Source organism: Radiomyces spectabilis (genome assembly GCF_025331425.1).
Source record: "Radiomyces spectabilis strain NRRL 2753 chromosome Unknown BYT42scaffold_9, whole genome shotgun sequence".
In the NCBI taxonomy this organism is placed as follows: domain Eukaryota; kingdom Fungi; phylum Mucoromycota; class Mucoromycetes; order Mucorales; family Radiomycetaceae; genus Radiomyces; species Radiomyces spectabilis.
This window is the reverse complement of record NW_026251934.1, coordinates 467,908-483,564: the sequence shown is the minus strand read 5'-3', so window position 1 is coordinate 483,564 and position 15,657 is coordinate 467,908. Positions and strand designations below refer to the sequence as shown.

Here is a 15,657-nt window from a genome sequence, read left to right as displayed (position 1 = left end):
TATTTTATTGGTGTTGAAAGGCTAACATAGTTACTTTGTTCTTTTTTTTCTGAAAAGGAGAGAACAATGAGCATTATATGAATGTGAAGGGCGGCAAGCCATTTTTTTTTTGGAGTAATAATGAAGTATGAAAGGGGGTTTATGGTAACCAGTCAAAAAGGCGGTGGCAACCCTCCTTTTTTTCCTTTCCTTGACTTTTTTTTTCCGCTTCCTCCCCTCATTCTTTTTTCCGTTTCTTACGAAATGAGTACTGCCAATGCGACACCGGCCGATCAGCGGTACATTCGCCTTGAAAAGCTAGGCGAAGGGACGTACGCTACGGTGTACAAAGGAAGAAGTCGCTTGGGCGGCGAAATGGTGGCCTTGAAAGAGATTCACCTGGATCCGGAAGAAGGCGCTCCGTCCACTGCCATTAGAGAGATTTCTTTGATGAAGGAGTTGAAACATCCCAACATTGTTCGACTGCAAGATGTCATTCACACGGAAAACAAACTGGTACTTGTGTTTGAATGCTTGGATCAAGATTTGAAAAAGTTCATGGACTCCACAGCTCGATCCAATCAAGGCGCTCTCGACACATCCACCATCAAATCGTTCATGTACCAACTTTTGCAAGGCATTGCCTATTGTCACGAGAACCGTGTGCTTCACCGCGACTTGAAGCCGCAGAATTTACTGATTAACAAACGAGGTGAACTGAAATTAGGCGATTTTGGTCTCGCTCGCGCGTTTGGTATTCCCGTCAACACCTTTTCAAATGAAGTCGTCACCTTGTGGTATCGAGCGCCGGACGTGCTTCTCGGTTCGCGTAATTACTCGACCTCCATCGATATCTGGTCGGCGGGTTGTATCATGGCCGAGATGTATACCGGACGACCGTTGTTTCCTGGCACTACCAACGAAGACCAGCTTCACAAGATTTTCCGGTTGATGGGCACCCCTACCGAACAAACGTGGCCTGGCGTCTCCCAACTACCGGAATACAAACCCGCCCAAGTCATTTATCCTCCTCAAGATATCAGTCAGATCTTACCCACCATCGACGCCTGCGGTCTGGATCTTCTTAATCGTATGCTTCAATATCAACCTGGCGCCAGAATTTCCGCAGCAGACGCCTTGAACCACGTCTATTTTAACGAAGTTAGATACGCGTAGCCCTTTTCTTCTTCCTTTTGATTAGATCCTTTCCACATCAACGGTTTTTGGTCTCTCTTCTCTCTCGTCCTCTTCATCTTTTCCGCTTTTATCTTGCTTTGATATCAATTTGTGAATATGTGTATATTTTTTTTCCTTAATGCTACTTTTTTTTTGCTGAACTGGCGATGTCTGCATGTGTAACTGAGTGAAATGGACTGATGTGAAAAGCACGTTTGCTCGTGAAAACACACCATCATCGCGGAGTTTTTATGATTGACGATCGCCATTCTTTCTTTGGTTTTTATTTTTGGACCATCCTCTTTTAAGCGATTTTGCCAGATACCACACACTAAAAAGTAGAATATGAATTGGAAAGAATATGCACTAAGGGTCGCATAAGGTACCAAGCTATTACGAGCGAGAGAGGCAATGGGCGATCGTCCATGAGATCCATGTGTTGAAGTGAGACACAGTATCACCCTGGGCAGCCCGCCGCCTAATAGCGCGACAAAATGATAGTTGTCTGTGCGTACGGCCTTGATAAACTACTGTAGGTACCGCATGCGAGTCAAGATGTAAACATAGCTTGAAACCACCTTGCATGCGCTGCGAATCACAGAACAGCCTTGTTGCGCCGAAAAAAAAAGGCGGATCCTCATCAAAACATGGGTCTAGATCAGATACACTTCGGACGATCGATTTCGTAATATTGACCTCGCCAACGTATCACTTAATTTCCTTGTGCAGTCTATTTTGAGTATTCCCTGCATTTATTGCATCAGAGAAAAGCCCTGGCTTTGGGTCCATGATACATCCGCCAGCAACATTTTCCCACACGAAAAAAAAAAACGGATATCACCAGTTCCTCATAACACGCAAAAATGCCCTTTTGCCAAGTTCAAACAAGCTCTTAACTGGCTAGCACAGACAAACAAGCAGTAGATGGAATAGATTCGATTCAAACATTTATTTTTCATCAATGTGAAATTGTTATTCGTGCAAGTACTTAGCAAGAACTTTTTTTCCTTTTTTTTTTTCAATTTAATCCAAGCATGGGTGAGACTTCATAAGCTTTTTTAATGACCGGGTACGAGATCCCATTGTTGGTTGGAGGAAGCGGTGCCTTCGCGCTTTTCGTAGAGAATAACTTCGGCGCCGTCCTTGTCTTCGGCTCCGCGGATGTCCAGAACAAGCTTGGGATCGGCCGATGTATGGATGTAACCTTGATGATCGATCAGCCAGCGCTGGTTTTCAACGTTTTCTGCGATATCCTTTTGAGCGTATTGAATGACGTGGCTATCATGCTTGATTTTGCCTCCCTTCACGTCGAGCACTTTGCCACTGTTTGCATTGACAAAGAAACCGTTTCGGTATTCCCACAACTGGTTGGCATTATCGCTTTCCTTCTTTTGCCAGACACAGATTTTGGCACCGTCCTTGGTGGAAGCACCTTCGACGTCCAGAACACGTCCGTTGAACTACAAGAGGTTCAATGGTACTGTTTAGCTTATGGTGTGTCTTGCATATGGCTGATATAAATGGGAGTCCTATTACCTTGGAGACGATGAAAAATTGACCTTGAGGGATATATTGAACCATTTTGATAATATGTTATAGAGTTGAGTAATGAGGAGAAAATGCTGGTAAACGCTCTCTGCTTTTATAATTATGGCACACACGCGATTTACGTCATACTTCTTGTTTATGTGTACAGCTTTTGCTTTGAAGAACAACAACAATGACAAAAAAAGCATCCAAGACGTAACATTCAAATTATGACCGAATCTTACTGTCATTATGAAGATGTGCATCTCTAAACACGGATGAAAATAGTCTGATGAGACTAGAAAGTTTCTGTTACTTCGTTGAATTTCCTTTTTCAGGCGTTTGTGCGAGGTACATCGGAACACACACCCGAGCACTTGTTATGCATTATTACTGTGAAATGATCAGTCTCGCATTTGCAAAACTACTCTAAATATCGACAACCGGCTCGCTCGTACTCGCTGTGAGGTTGACTTTTTTTTGGCGTTTCTTGAGTACGATTTTGAGTAGATAAACTCGTCAGAAAAGAAAAAAAAAGCCTATTCCCTCTAAAATAAATCATCAATAAAGGCTTTTCAAGTCCGCTTCAGTCCAAGGACCGAGATCCCCGTTCTGGATGCATTTGTTAGTTTCTGCTCTTTTTCATGTTTCTCTTCAAAACCAAGGTTCAGTATGCGCCTTGGTCACATCAAAAATACATATAGTCACTTGATTCATTATATTAGCTTACTTTAAGTGGAACAACGGAAGAGTCAGTTTTTAAATTGGGTTTTGCAAATAGTGAATGGAGGCATAGCATAGAAAAATTCATGCAAAAAAGGGACCAAAGGTGAACCCGTGGCTTGGATTAGCGACTGCTTATCGTTCAATGATGCGCGAACCCTACATTCATGCATTTTCCGTGTGCCTAGACCAGCAGTTGTTTAGAATTTTGTTTACGCTTCTTATCAGTTATCCCTTTGGCGTCAGTAACTACGAGGTTTATCTAAACAATCTTCGGGAAATTAGCGATTTTGTAAATCACATGATCTACACCAAGTTATCAGGACCTGTTAAACTTTCTTTTTATCTTTCAACCATGCCTCGCTGCCCACTTTCACGATAATAGGCGAAACAATCAGCAGCAAGATGGCATTTGCGCCAGTTGTGGTTAAACAGAGCATCGTCGTCGTCCAAATAAAATGTGGGTAGAGCTTTTCTTTTTGAAGAAAGGTGGTGGATAATGTCAATCTGGGTGTTCTGTTGCATTATTTAGGTTGGTTTTTCGGTCAGTTATACTGTATATCATATGCCCTTTGATTCTCTTCAATTTTCGGTGATCGAGTGATACATGGAGCAGATATGCTTCGATCTATGAATTCATGCATTGACTATCGTTTCATCCACGGGAAATCCACATATATTTTGTCTTCGTTTCTTTTCTTTTTTCTTTGGTTTTCTACTCTATTTTCTGTTTACCTGAATAACTCTCACTATCATTGCATCCCCTCGCATCCATCATCCACCATCCAGACTATGGTTTACCCGCGTGTATCTTTAACCGGTCGAGTATTATCAAAAAGGTACCTTTTGTGTGATGTGACTATCCGTTTTTCGACAAGAAAAAACTCACGTTCTTTTTTCTCTATCCTTTCTTTAGCTTTTGGTTTTCTCTCCGGTTTTCTTGTCGCCCTGGCAAAGCCATCCATCCCTCCAAATCTTTCTACTTTGTTCGCGCACCAAATGTGGCCAATCCGGTTTCTGTCGTCAAAGGGTACCGTCGGTGGTGTGACTCTCCTTCTTCATCAGAAAGTGCTTACGCGTCCTCAGGTTCCTCTTATTTGGATTGCCACCCGTGGTATATTGTCTTTGATATTTCTTCCCGACCATTTTATTTTTGTAGTTTGTAGTATTTCGATAGACCTTCTTGCAGTCTTTCCTCCTTTTTTTTCCCACAGGATTTTTAGGGGGTTTTTACAGACGCACCTATTGTTTTACTTTTTTTTTTTTTTTTTTTTACATTATATCGCTTCTTTTTTTTCGGTCGGGAAGCTCTGGATATCTGTTGCCTCACATAACAAAGGCAAAATATCTTGACGACATTTGAATCAATCAAAGAGCTTACTAACTCATTTTTTTTAATACCCAAAATTCCCACACATCATTCTAGATCTATCATAACCTTGGGCGGGACGGGACTGAGGGGGTCGTTAAGTAGTGCTGCACACATGTTTGATCATGACTGTACCGGTATGCCAGAGTATTGAAATTAATATACCAAAGTCCCATCAAGAGTCTCGCCCAGGTTATGCCATATTGCGTTAGGCTTTTGTCTGACGAATGTCATTCAATGTAAGAGTGTGACATCCCAGTAGCAGGTGGCATCCATTGCACAGCGGGTGTACGGCTTGTTAGAACGAGGGTCATTAACACTTACTGAAGCTTTACCTTGAAATCAATGAGAAACACCAAAATGACAAACAAATAACCTCGAGCAGGTGTAAAGAGCGTTCTCTTGACTTGAGTATCCCATTTAAGTCATCGCTCGTGGGCTCCTGTCCAGTTAAATTGCATGACGACAGCTATACAGTATGCTGATATTTGGAAGCGGGGACAGTCGTTGCAATGTCCTCTGAAATCTATTGCCTGGGTAACCAACTTTGTTGAAGATGAGCATATGCTCGCTCATGTAAGCCGCTGTTCAAGTAGTATCTCATTTAATCGTTAATTTGCTGATATGCATACGCACTATTAGCAATCGTACGTGTTATTACGCGATATTATCGAGGTGGGTTAGCAAAGCTTTTGTAATAGTTCAGGAAATGATCAAATACGCAATAAGCACGAGCAATATATAGAGTAAACACGCCCGACTGCCAGTAACAGTGTTGGGATATGCGAAGGTTGGGGATGGCGAAACTTGTGGAAATCGGCATGTAAAATTTATCGCCAATCGGGAAAGGTACGACTGCTTTTTACAGTGCCTCCATTTCCCAAATATTTTTTAAAATTAAAGAAGCGTTTTGGAAATTTTTTGTTCCACGAAAAAAAAGAGACAATGGCAAAAGGACGATCGGCGATCAGTAAGAATATGGCCAAGAAGGCGTCCAAGCCTTCAGGTTCCCACGTTTCTGGCCTTTCCTCGGCCAAACCCTCCAAAAGAAAGGATGCCACACTAAAGTATGGCCAGTTGTCGAGAAAGCAAAAGCAAGATCTCATGGATTACGGTGAACTCGTACCAAAGGATTTCGAATTGGATCAAAATGACGATGACGAGGAAGGCGCTCCTTCAAAGTAAATACGAATGCACCTGTCTTAATAGTCGTACAGGTATACTTATCAGTGTGTATTGTGTTGTAGACGTCGACGAGTGATTGACGAAGCGGATCTGGATCGTGAATTGGAAGAAGAGGCAGAGCGCATGGAGCGTCAATTTGACAGCGATGAGGAGCCATCGGAAGCAGACGATGAAGAAGACGAAGACGATTGGGAGAAACCTTCGGCTTACTCGTTGCTCATTGGTTCCTTGAAAAAATCGTCACAGCAAAAGGACTTTTACAAGAAAATCGAAAGAGAGCAGGAAGGGTACGAGGATATGGCCGATGACCAAGAGGAAGAGGAAGAAGTTTATGAAGAGGAGGATGATCTTGAAGGTAAATTTCTTTCCGTCGGTCGCTGTCATCCACTGATGGGACTCATGTCAATGAATAGAGGTGGACGAGGTAGAGGACATCGAATTGAACGAGGAAGACGAGGATCTCGAGGGTTCCGAACAAGACGATGATGAAGATGATCAAGAAGATTTGGTGGAAGACAAGGACGCAGTCGACCCTGAGGATAATTTAGACGATGAAGAGGAAATGTTTGAACTTTACGGATCCAGTGATGATGAAGCAACAGATACAGGTAATACGCGCATCACGGCTTAGAAGTGGGCAATGAAACTTATCATGACTATCTAGTCGTCTTTGAAGAACGTCTTGCGGATGCTCAGCCCAAAGATTTCGACGAAAAAGTGGCCAAGATTGAGCAAAAGAAGTGGGTGACACAAGCATTCGAGGACGATCTGTTGAAGGATGTCGTGTGTTACACTACGGGTGCCGATAAATCTATCAAAGAAAAGGAGCCCATCACGGATCTGAAGAGTACTGGCATGAAAGAACGCATCGCGAACTGCTGGCAGAAAGCCAATCAGTCTTGCTTGAAAGAGGGTAAACCAATCGTGCTTTTTTCAACTCTTCTTTTCACCATCGTCTTAACACGTTCTGTTTTTTTCCTAGGTCAATCGTCCAAGCCATTTACGCCCCTTCAGGAACGTTTGTTCAATCACATCCACCGGTTTCGCGATGTCATGTATTGCAATCGCACCGTCGATAACGCCAAAGAAATCCGCAATATATACGCTCTTCATGCTATGAACCACGTCACCAAAACCCGCAACCGAGTGCTCAAAAACAACGCCAAATTAGCAAGAGCACAAAGAGAAAACAAGGAGATTGGGGATTTGCGCGATCAAGGTTTCACCCGCCCCAAGGTACTGATTGTCCTGCCCTTCCGAAATACGGTGGTGGATGTGGTCAACACCCTTATCAAGATCTCGGGCACTGATCAGCAGGTAAGTTGTTCATTTTAGCACGGCGGACCATAAAATTAGAACACCTTGAGATCATTCATAAAAATAACCTTCCAATATTTTATGGTAACAGGACAACAAGAAGCGATTTTACGATCAATTCAACTTGCTTGAGCAAGACGAGATGGACGAAAACAAGCCTGCGGATTTCCTCGAGACGTTCCGAGGCAATATTGATGATCATTTCCGATTAGCGATCAAATTCACCAAAAAGACCATGAAACTTTACTGCGATTTCTACAGTGCGGATATTATCATTGCATCTCCTCTTGGTTTACGTACAATGATTGGCTCGGAAGGGTAAGGCCACGCGGTGCTTCTTGAGGCTCGTACAGCTGGAAACTGACGGTGTGTTTAGTGATACGAAACGGGATTTCGACTTTTTATCTTCGATTGAGCTTCTTATTTTGGATCAAACCAGCCATTTCCTGATGCAAAATTGGGATCACATTGATGTAAGCGAATAAACTCAACACGACGGTGATGGCATGATGCTGATATTTTTTTTATCGCAGCATTTGTTCCAGTATATGAACTTGATTCCAGCGGATGCTCACGGCATGGATATTTCGCGTATCAAGAGCTGGTACTTGGATGGCAAGTAAGTTGATTATTTTTTGGCAAACTAGGAAACAAGTGGAGAGCGTGCGAGTGATTGATGTCGTTATCCGATCACTGTAGAGCCCGTTATCTTCGACAGACACTCGTGTTTTCCGATTTCCTGACCCCTGAACTCAACGCAATGTTTACCAAGTATCTGAAAAATGTGAGCGGAAAAATGAAAATCAAGCAGCAGCATGAAGGATCTATCATGGATGTGATTCCACAAGTACAACAGGTAGGCCATTCGATTTTCGAGTGATTTCGGAAGAGATTGGTGAATCTAACACGATGGCCTACTTATCCTCAGACGTTTACGCGTATCGATACTACGTCGTTGGCCGCCATGGATGATGCACGATTCAAATATTTCGTTGACAAGACCTTACCCACGCTTCGCAAATCCGCCATCACACAATCCCATACCCTTATCTTTATCCCATCCTACTTTGACTTTGTCCGGTTACGCAACTTTTTTGAAGACAACAAATATGACTATGAGCCCTGTTGCGAGTAAGTGTCATTGTCTGATCATTCATTGATTGGTCGGTGAAAAAGAGTTGTCGTTGAACCTGCGATTTTCTAGATACACTTCTGGAAGTGGTATTGCGCGTGCGAGAGCCCAGTTTTTCCACGGACGAACCAACTTTTTGTTATATACAGAACGTCTCCACTTTTTCAGAAGGTAAAGCTAGACCGTGGTGGGTACGCATAGGGGATATGAATGCACTGACATTTGTTTGGATGACTTCGGCCCTACAGATATAATATTCGCGGTACTTTCCATATTGTGTTCTACGGGCTTCCGGATCATCCGCAATTTTACACCGAAGTGGTGAATTTCCTCAGTCTCAAGTTTGACGAAGCCAGTGCCGCCGAAGAAGCCACCTTTTCATGCACAGCGCTATTCAGCAAGTATGATCTCCTCAAACTTGAACGCATCGTGGGTTCCGAGCGCGCCAGAAAGATGTGCACCGCACAAAAGAACGTGTTCATGTTTGCTTAGGAGGATGGTATGACAATTCTTGTATTTAATACATTTGAAAAATTAATAGACATCAATTTTACTGCACGTACTCTGACTTTTTTTTCCATGTCAAACTGACGAAATGAAGGGCAGTTGTACTGTATATGAAATGAAAAAATATAAAGTGCAATAGCATGGAAAGTGATGAAAACGTATAGTTTGACAGCAAAAACTGGATAATCCATTCTTATTTTCCCGCAAAATCATAGCAACTCTTCATTGTTCGGGTTGGCGAAGCAACACATAGCGATGTTGGTACAAGATATGGCGTCGCGGCCAAAAGAGTTTTTCTTCTGTTGGTATGATGCGCAACTTCTGTTCACACAACAAGACGTGCCGTTGTTCAACACTCTTCGGCTGCCTTATCATCATGTACGGATGGATTGTTCGCTCGCGGCAAAAAGGGCACATCATGGACGTACGGGCTTCGTCGGTACAAGCACAATACCTTGTTGCGCGGAAAGTCTTCGATGCCATTTCCCGCCACGTCTAAGGTGGCCTTTGATCCGAGTACCAACCCCGGTACCAGCGTTTCCGATCGCCCTGATGAGGGTCATCGGTTTGTGATGCCGGTTCACCATAAGTCTCTTCATGTGGTTACCATACCATAAGGCCCAACGCCGGTGCCTCTGGAGCCAAGGCTGGCCGTAAAACTTCCGGAGGATTGGGCCTTGCGCCCGGACTTGCGCGTAGCGCCCCATAAATTCTGTGACGTTCTTCGCCAGGCAAAGGCTGTTGTTGGCGAGAGATCTTTCCGCCTCTCTCGCCTCCTTGCCGTCAGCAGTGTTCTAAACCAGCCAAACGATAAGTGTTACATGGTTGTTCTTCCGTTATCTTCTGCTGCTGGTTCCGTCGACATACGTAGTCGACGATGTCCAAATTTAGAAAACAACCAAGACGTCCCGTTTCCTGGGTATTGCTTGACTGGCGCTTGTTATTCCTTTGCTCGCCACGTTCAATGTTTTCCCGGACAGTTCGTACAATGTGGTTGCATCAAGACTCAGCGGGTAAACAGAGGCTGGTCACGCAACTGGACAAAATCGCATACAAAAGGTTTGGTACCCACAGAGACGCTTCACTTCACTGCCGAAGAGGATCCTGTTCAACCCGGAAATATTTTGACTGTTCCTTGCTGACAATGAACGGTTTATCATGGTGGTATATCGTCAGCATGACAAGAGATTTTCGCTTCCGGTAACTGCACATCCTTGCTGTGCAGCTGCACAATGGTTTCGTCCAATGTGTGTAGCTTTGTGCACAAAAGCAACCGAGAATGGATGCCTTGCAGCGAGTTCAACCGAAGCAGGGATATCACGGCTGTCAGAAGGGAGTTGTAATTCCTCGAACGGGTCACCGTTTTCATCAAGGTCGCCGCGGAGGGTAGCCGAGCCAAAGTTGGTATCCAATTCCTAAAGAAAGCACATTAGCATCATTTTCCGGTTGGTCTTATTATACGAAACATATACCTCATCGGTTATGCTTTGCTTTAACCGACCTTGCTCGGTCTTCTTGTTCCTCCGTCTTCCTTCTTGCTCCGATCGGACACGCTTCGCCTTCAAGGCATCCTTCCAAAAGGAAGGTCAACACTTGGTACACTCCAAAAAATCGATTATTGTGGCCAGTTGAGCCGCTTTGGATAATACTCCTTCTTCATAAGATAAGGCAATCTCGACATTGTCAATATCACACCAATCCCAGAAAGATTCCCAGAGAAAGTCGGAAAAATTGGCGTCCTCGGCTTGCAATAACGCCATCATGTGATTCAGAAAGACTTTTCTTCTTGCTTGGACTATTGGCAGAGATTCTTCGTGATTGTTCTTCATAACGGTTGAACGAACAAACTTACGCAGGCCCGAATTTATAATGCAGGAAAAAAAAGGGGACGCGCGGCAAATGATGACGTGCGCTGGGAAATTCATTGTTTCTCGAAGGAACATGGTGTCGTATATCTTTTAGTGTTCTCCTTTTTCGTATTTTACATTTGAGCAGGACATGATGTATATTTACGCCACCGAAAACCAGTCATCCTACAAAACAGAAGATATATAATAGTCCATTCATTTTATCAATAAACCAGTATCTTATCGTCGTTTAACCTTCACTTCCTATTCCTATTCGACCGTGGAACATTAATCCGGGGATACTGTAGCCCAGAAACGACAATGCAGTGAAATTTTAGAGTATGTTGGCTTCGACAGCTAAGTATATTGCTCCTTTTCGATGGGATTTAGAGAGAGCTGGGTGTGGTTTCCATGGGTCGGCTTGCTCATAGACTGGCTTTTTTAACTCGTATTATACATGTTACTGTAAAAATAAGTCATCCTCGAGAAGATGGCCTCTCTTTGATGAACAAAGTCGTCAGTTTCGGCACATTCCGCCATCTGGATTACGCAAGTATTCTACCAAGGCCAAAGAAATATGAGAAGATCCCACCCCATTCCCGCCAATAAAGTTTCAGATCAATAATTTCTGTTTCCCTTGGAATTTATCTTATCATCACCTCCTCATTTCCCGAGAAAAATGAACTGAAAGATGAAAGTAGCATTAGGAGAGTCAAATAAATTGATGGGAATTACACCGAATTTTTGCTATGGTACTGTACGTGGGAATAGAGAGGAGAATACGCGCAAATGAACATACAAAGATAAAGGATGGATGAAGGGAAAGGGGGAGAAAAAAGAAAAGAGGACCACGGTGTGCATAAATAAAACTACATGAATTTATATACAAAATGCGGGCTTACTTGTAGTTGGAAAGATAAGTAGAAGCCAGAACAAACATGGGCCGCTTTTTGGGGGCGGCTCCCGAGGAAGGCGAAGGTGCATTGGTCGCTGGGGTTGGTGAACTCGCTGTAACAACCTGGTCGGTCGGTTTGGAAGATGGCGCTTTTTTCTTCTTTTGCGGTGACGTCTTCTTTTTACGATCCGGTTTCCCCGGTGGTGACGGTCGTGGTGGGCCATTGGAAGGACTGGCGTCGCCTCTTCCACCCATCAAAGCTGTTGGCGGATGATCGTTGCTTGACACCCCGGCATCAGAGGGAAGCTCCGCTAGGAACTTGGTCATATCTTCCAAATTGTTAAAAGGGAATGAATGGCTCGGAGGAGAGGAGATCGACTGTTGTGACATGAGAGTAGATAAGTCGATGGTAGAGGAAGTATCATTGGAGGACGAACTGGATAGCAGCGACGATACGAGTGGCGAACTTGTGTCGAGAGACATACCCGTCTTGGCCACGTCGAGGTCTTGCAACATCATTTCAGGCGATCCAAGGATATCTTGTACAACTTTCTGGCGCGCCATACGAAGTGCACTGTGGGCTAATCGTTTGTTCTTGCTGTAACGGATAATTTTTCCGTTGGAGGATCGTTTTGGTACCGCTGTCGTGTGAATGGCTGTTGTATCACTCATCGAAGCTTTGGGTGGCACGTTGTTGGTGGTGGTGGTGTTGACGGCGGCGTTGACGGAGGTGTTGGTGGTGGGGGTAATAAATGAAGGGGCAGGGGGTAATAGTGACGGGAAGGTGGCATCGCCTGATAAGCAATCGGTCACATCCATAAAGTCGAGCTTCCCTAGAAACGCGCTAGTGGGATCGTTGCCTGATTTGGCGGCATCGGTGGTATTGTTGCTTTGTGCGGTAGAATGAGAAGGTTGATGATGATTGGAGGTATTGTTGTGAGGGTTGCTGTTATTAGTATTGTTATTGCTATTGTTGTTGCTGTTGTTGTTGTTATCGTTACTCAGGAGCAGCGGTAGATATGGATCTTGATTGAACATTTGATGGAATAGAAGCATTTCATTCATCAAGGCGTTGTTGTTGTTATTGTTGTTTGTTTGACTGCCTTCGACTGTATTCGTTGTGGGGGTGGAATTATTGTTGGAGGCATGAACCGATGAGGACAAACGGACAGCTTCCAGCTTGCCTTGATCGATACCATGTTCGATGCAGAGTTTCTTGAGCTGTTCACATTCTGATTCCAGCATTTGGATTCGCGCGTGAAGTTTGCCACAATAGAGTTCACAATGGGCTTTGGTTTCGGGCAAGGTACCGAGAAAGGAACAACCTTCCATGGCATATCGGCAAGGGTACGATCGGCACCGCTTTTCATGGGCTTCCATGTCTTTGCGCAAGAAGGGCGTACACAGTGGATCCAGATTGGGACAACGGATGAGCGCAAAAGGGCATTGTGCTACGTGTTGTTCCATATCCTTCTGGGGTGGCTTCTCAGCACATCCACGCTCAGCGTTGGGACATGGTACCGGCACGTATTGACACTGCAACACCACCAAAAAAAATTTTCTTCATGAATGAGCTTGTGCGTGTTTTCGTTTTTTCTCCCCCGATCCTATTTACCTGCTCAATATGCTCGTCACCAAAGAGTCCTTGCCAGTTGCATCCAAGGCTTTGATGTATACATCGCGCTCGCAATCGTCCAATCTGTCGCTTTACAAATTTCGACGGTTGAAACGATGATCTTTCAATAGGTGTTTGACAAACGGGACACGTAGAACGCTGATCCATGTAAGCGGTAATGCATTTCTCGCAAAATATGTGGTCTAAAACATTAAGATTAGTCCAACATGTTATCACGACCCTCTCAGCAGTCCCCTGTTGACTCGGCTCCTTTGTGTTATTTGCCCAATGATCCATCCAAAAGTCTAGGCATTGGTGGATCCAACCGTGACTTGTCTGCTTTTTGTTCATCTGCTTCCCTCTCCCCCCCCCCCCTCCCTGTGTATTCGAATTATTACCTTCGGGACAGTGAATTTGCACGGGTTCATCCAAAACATCTGTAGACAATCAAGACCATGGGTAAGTACGACTGAGGCTTCTTGGGCGTGGATAGCCATTGCAAAGACACGAGAAGTATGTACCTTCGCATAATCCACAGAGAAGATCGGGGACGGGTGTTTCAAGTAGAATGTCCTTTCGTTTGGAGACCATGAAAAACTTGGAGTGGCAGCGTCAAAAGAATGATGGAATGGGAAATGAGTGGGAAAAAGGAAAAAGAAAATAAAGCAAACGGACAAAAGGACGCAGGAACTTGGAAAAGCAACGCGTCCCATTTTCTGGCACGCGTCTGTTTTTTTTTCTAATTCAGCAAAATACGCGGTTCCGGTCGTGTTGCGCCGTTTCAAAAGCCAGTGTGCCTTTTTTTGTCAGCCGAACGTATTGCGGATATGGTGTAAGCATTCTTTAAGACTATGGCGGAAAGAAAAAACAGGCCATCGAACCCTGGTTGATATGTTCATCCATGCGTATAATTCATGCTAACGAAACCATGACACAGGAATGCGAGTCATACATGGTTGTCTCTTTTTGTTGTTTTAGTTTCACACGGTAGTTTCCGTTTCATCCTGTTCAGTAATTTAAGCCAATCCGTTTTATACTCCCCAGTGTTGAAGCGTCGAAGGATCAGGCGTCCCAATTGTGTGGTAATCAGCGATGATCGTCCTTTACGACAAACCAAGCATAGAATCATACAAGAACAAATGAATTGTCAGTGGCTTCTATTTTTAATTTTTTTATTCTATTGCAACAATCTATAGCTCTACGGGATTTTATTCCAGATCGACGACCCAGCATTGAGTGGTTTTAATAAAATCCGAGACGGGAACACCCATCTTCCAATCAGTGTGACCAGCACCAAGGAAAAGGACGGGTGGCTGCATAAATCCATGTTAGTCAAACACATCAATAGACCCGATGACTCTCTTCTTGTAGTCTTACCTCGAGCTTTGTAATGGATTCGGCCAAAATAACAGGGAGCGGCTGCTTCATACCAAAGGGGCAAACCCCGCCTTTACGGAAACCGGTCAATTGAAACGATACCTAATGATCGGTTGAGCCACCATGATCCAGTGGAAAGAAGTTACATGATACATTACCTCTGGATCTGCCAAACGAAATTTGTAATATTTTTTGCTGATCTCTTTATTTTTCAATCGACGCCCGAAATTCAGCAATTTTTGGGCATTGACAGGCGCGATATACTATGGGCGATGGTTACAAACAAGGACTGGATGCAAAATGCGGTTAGATAGCTTACCTGAGTGATCACACAATAATATCGAGAATACAGTGGATCTATGTCCCAGAAAAAAAAAAGCGAAAAAAAAAGTATGGATCAGGCGCCATCCATAGTCTTAAATAAGGTCGGTCACACAAGCAAGGGGCATACCTGAAATCTCATTGTGGGTACAACGTGTGTTCTCGAAAATGAGAGTTTTGCACAGGTGGGCTTCGCTGGGAGCATTGACGCGGTCACTGCAGACCAAACACACCCCGTTAGAAAATACACAGAACGTTCGTATGTCATAGGTTATTGAGGGCGACTTACGCTCGGCGCTGTAACTCCCATTCGTAGTAATCAGATTCGACTTGAGTAAACTGACTCACATCACGAATGCCGAGCGCGGTAACAGCATCTATCACCTAAAATTCATGCTTAACAATGGAATATCCTGGTAGAAATAGTATATTAATGACATACTGTCTGCACCGTTTCGGGACGTTCGGCATTGTCTTGATGTTCGCCGTCAGTTTGACACTTTTCCTGGCAACTGTTGGCTGCCTCTGAAATGCTGATCTCGTTGGTGGCTTTCTACACGGAATCATTATAAGGAACGAGAGAGATAAAGAAATGAATTGTAGGACTATAGAGACGTACACTCAATGTCACTTGCTGATCGGCGGGCGATTCACTCACTTCCATATTGAACACTTTTTTTTTTCTTT

General features: G+C 44.0%; 6 protein-coding genes across 6 annotated transcripts; 3 read left to right on the top strand and 3 right to left on the bottom strand.

The window, feature by feature from the left end:
• Window positions 1-243: 243 nt before the first annotated feature.
• BYT42DRAFT_594468 (serine/threonine-protein kinase pef1) lies at window positions 244-1,155 on the top strand (the record flags this gene model as incomplete). Its single annotated transcript, XM_051570771.1, has 1 exon — window positions 244-1,155. One exon carries the CDS (start codon window positions 244-246, stop codon window positions 1,153-1,155), a length of 912 nt encoding a protein of 303 aa, XP_051421557.1.
• A 711-nt stretch (window positions 1,156-1,866) lies between these two features.
• Window positions 1,867-2,760, bottom strand: BYT42DRAFT_517901 (ricin B lectin domain-containing protein). The gene is made up of 2 exons (XM_051565239.1): window positions 2,692-2,760; window positions 1,867-2,615 (listed from the first exon to the last, which is right to left on the bottom strand). Exons 1-2 carry the CDS (start codon window positions 2,734-2,736, stop codon window positions 2,214-2,216), a joined length of 447 nt encoding a protein of 148 aa, XP_051421556.1. The 5' UTR covers window positions 2,737-2,760; the 3' UTR covers window positions 1,867-2,213.
• A 1,145-nt stretch (window positions 2,761-3,905) lies between these two features.
• On the top strand, window positions 3,906-4,662 carry BYT42DRAFT_398728 (uncharacterized protein). Its single transcript, XM_051563380.1, has 2 exons — window positions 3,906-4,244; window positions 4,322-4,662. The coding sequence occupies exons 1-2, from the start codon at window positions 4,024-4,026 to the stop codon at window positions 4,569-4,571; spliced, it is 471 nt and encodes a 156-aa protein (XP_051421555.1). The 5' UTR covers window positions 3,906-4,023; the 3' UTR covers window positions 4,572-4,662.
• An 892-nt stretch (window positions 4,663-5,554) lies between these two features.
• BYT42DRAFT_398746 (uncharacterized protein) lies at window positions 5,555-8,652 on the top strand. The gene is made up of 11 exons (XM_051563381.1): window positions 5,555-5,955; window positions 6,022-6,314; window positions 6,373-6,567; window positions 6,624-6,872; window positions 6,942-7,276; window positions 7,368-7,594; window positions 7,653-7,749; window positions 7,810-7,895; window positions 7,976-8,132; window positions 8,205-8,407; window positions 8,481-8,652. The coding sequence occupies exons 1-11, from the start codon at window positions 5,720-5,722 to the stop codon at window positions 8,581-8,583; spliced, it is 2,181 nt and encodes a 726-aa protein (XP_051421554.1). The 5' UTR covers window positions 5,555-5,719; the 3' UTR covers window positions 8,584-8,652.
• Window positions 8,653-11,278: 2,626 nt separating this feature from the next.
• BYT42DRAFT_575841 (uncharacterized protein) lies at window positions 11,279-13,651 on the bottom strand. Its single transcript, XM_051568996.1, has 3 exons — window positions 13,273-13,651; window positions 11,422-13,193; window positions 11,279-11,320 (listed from the first exon to the last, which is right to left on the bottom strand). Exons 1-2 carry the CDS (start codon window positions 13,621-13,623, stop codon window positions 11,661-11,663), a joined length of 1,884 nt encoding a protein of 627 aa, XP_051421553.1. The 5' UTR covers window positions 13,624-13,651; the 3' UTR covers window positions 11,279-11,320; window positions 11,422-11,660.
• Window positions 13,652-14,613: 962 nt separating this feature from the next.
• On the bottom strand, window positions 14,614-15,354 carry BYT42DRAFT_499576 (uncharacterized protein; the record flags this gene model as incomplete). The annotated part of the gene is made up of 4 exons (XM_051564649.1): window positions 14,614-14,751; window positions 14,808-14,912; window positions 15,084-15,186; window positions 15,260-15,354. Coding segments are annotated over 4 exons (441 nt in total), but the record flags the coding sequence as incomplete, so codon positions are not given.
• Between the last annotated feature and the right edge of the window lie 303 nt (window positions 15,355-15,657).

Coding starts and splice junctions, on each gene's coding strand:
- BYT42DRAFT_398746 (XM_051563381.1), top strand. CDS start 5,720: ATGGCAAAAGGACGATCGGCGATCAGTAAGAATATGGCCAAGAAGGCG. Junction 5,956..6,021: donor GAGGAAGGCGCTCCTTCAAA/GTAAATACGAAT, acceptor ATTGTGTTGTAG/ACGTCGACGAGTGATTGACG. Junction 6,873..6,941: donor TCAGTCTTGCTTGAAAGAGG/GTAAACCAATCG, acceptor TTTTTTTCCTAG/GTCAATCGTCCAAGCCATTT.
- BYT42DRAFT_517901 (XM_051565239.1), bottom strand. CDS start 2,736: ATGGTTCAATATATCCCTCAAGGTCAATTTTTCATCGTCTCCAAG. Junction 2,616..2,691: donor AATTTTTCATCGTCTCCAAG/GTAATAGGACTC, acceptor AACCTCTTGTAG/TTCAACGGACGTGTTCTGGA.
- BYT42DRAFT_398728 (XM_051563380.1), top strand. CDS start 4,024: ATGCTTCGATCTATGAATTCATGCATTGACTATCGTTTCATCCACGGG. Junction 4,245..4,321: donor GGTCGAGTATTATCAAAAAG/GTACCTTTTGTG, acceptor TCCTTTCTTTAG/CTTTTGGTTTTCTCTCCGGT.
- BYT42DRAFT_575841 (XM_051568996.1), bottom strand. CDS start 13,623: ATGAACAAAAAGCAGACAAGTCACGGTTGGATCCACCAATGCCTAGAC. Junction 13,194..13,272: donor GTGACGAGCATATTGAGCAG/GTAAATAGGATC, acceptor GTGGTGTTGCAG/TGTCAATACGTGCCGGTACC.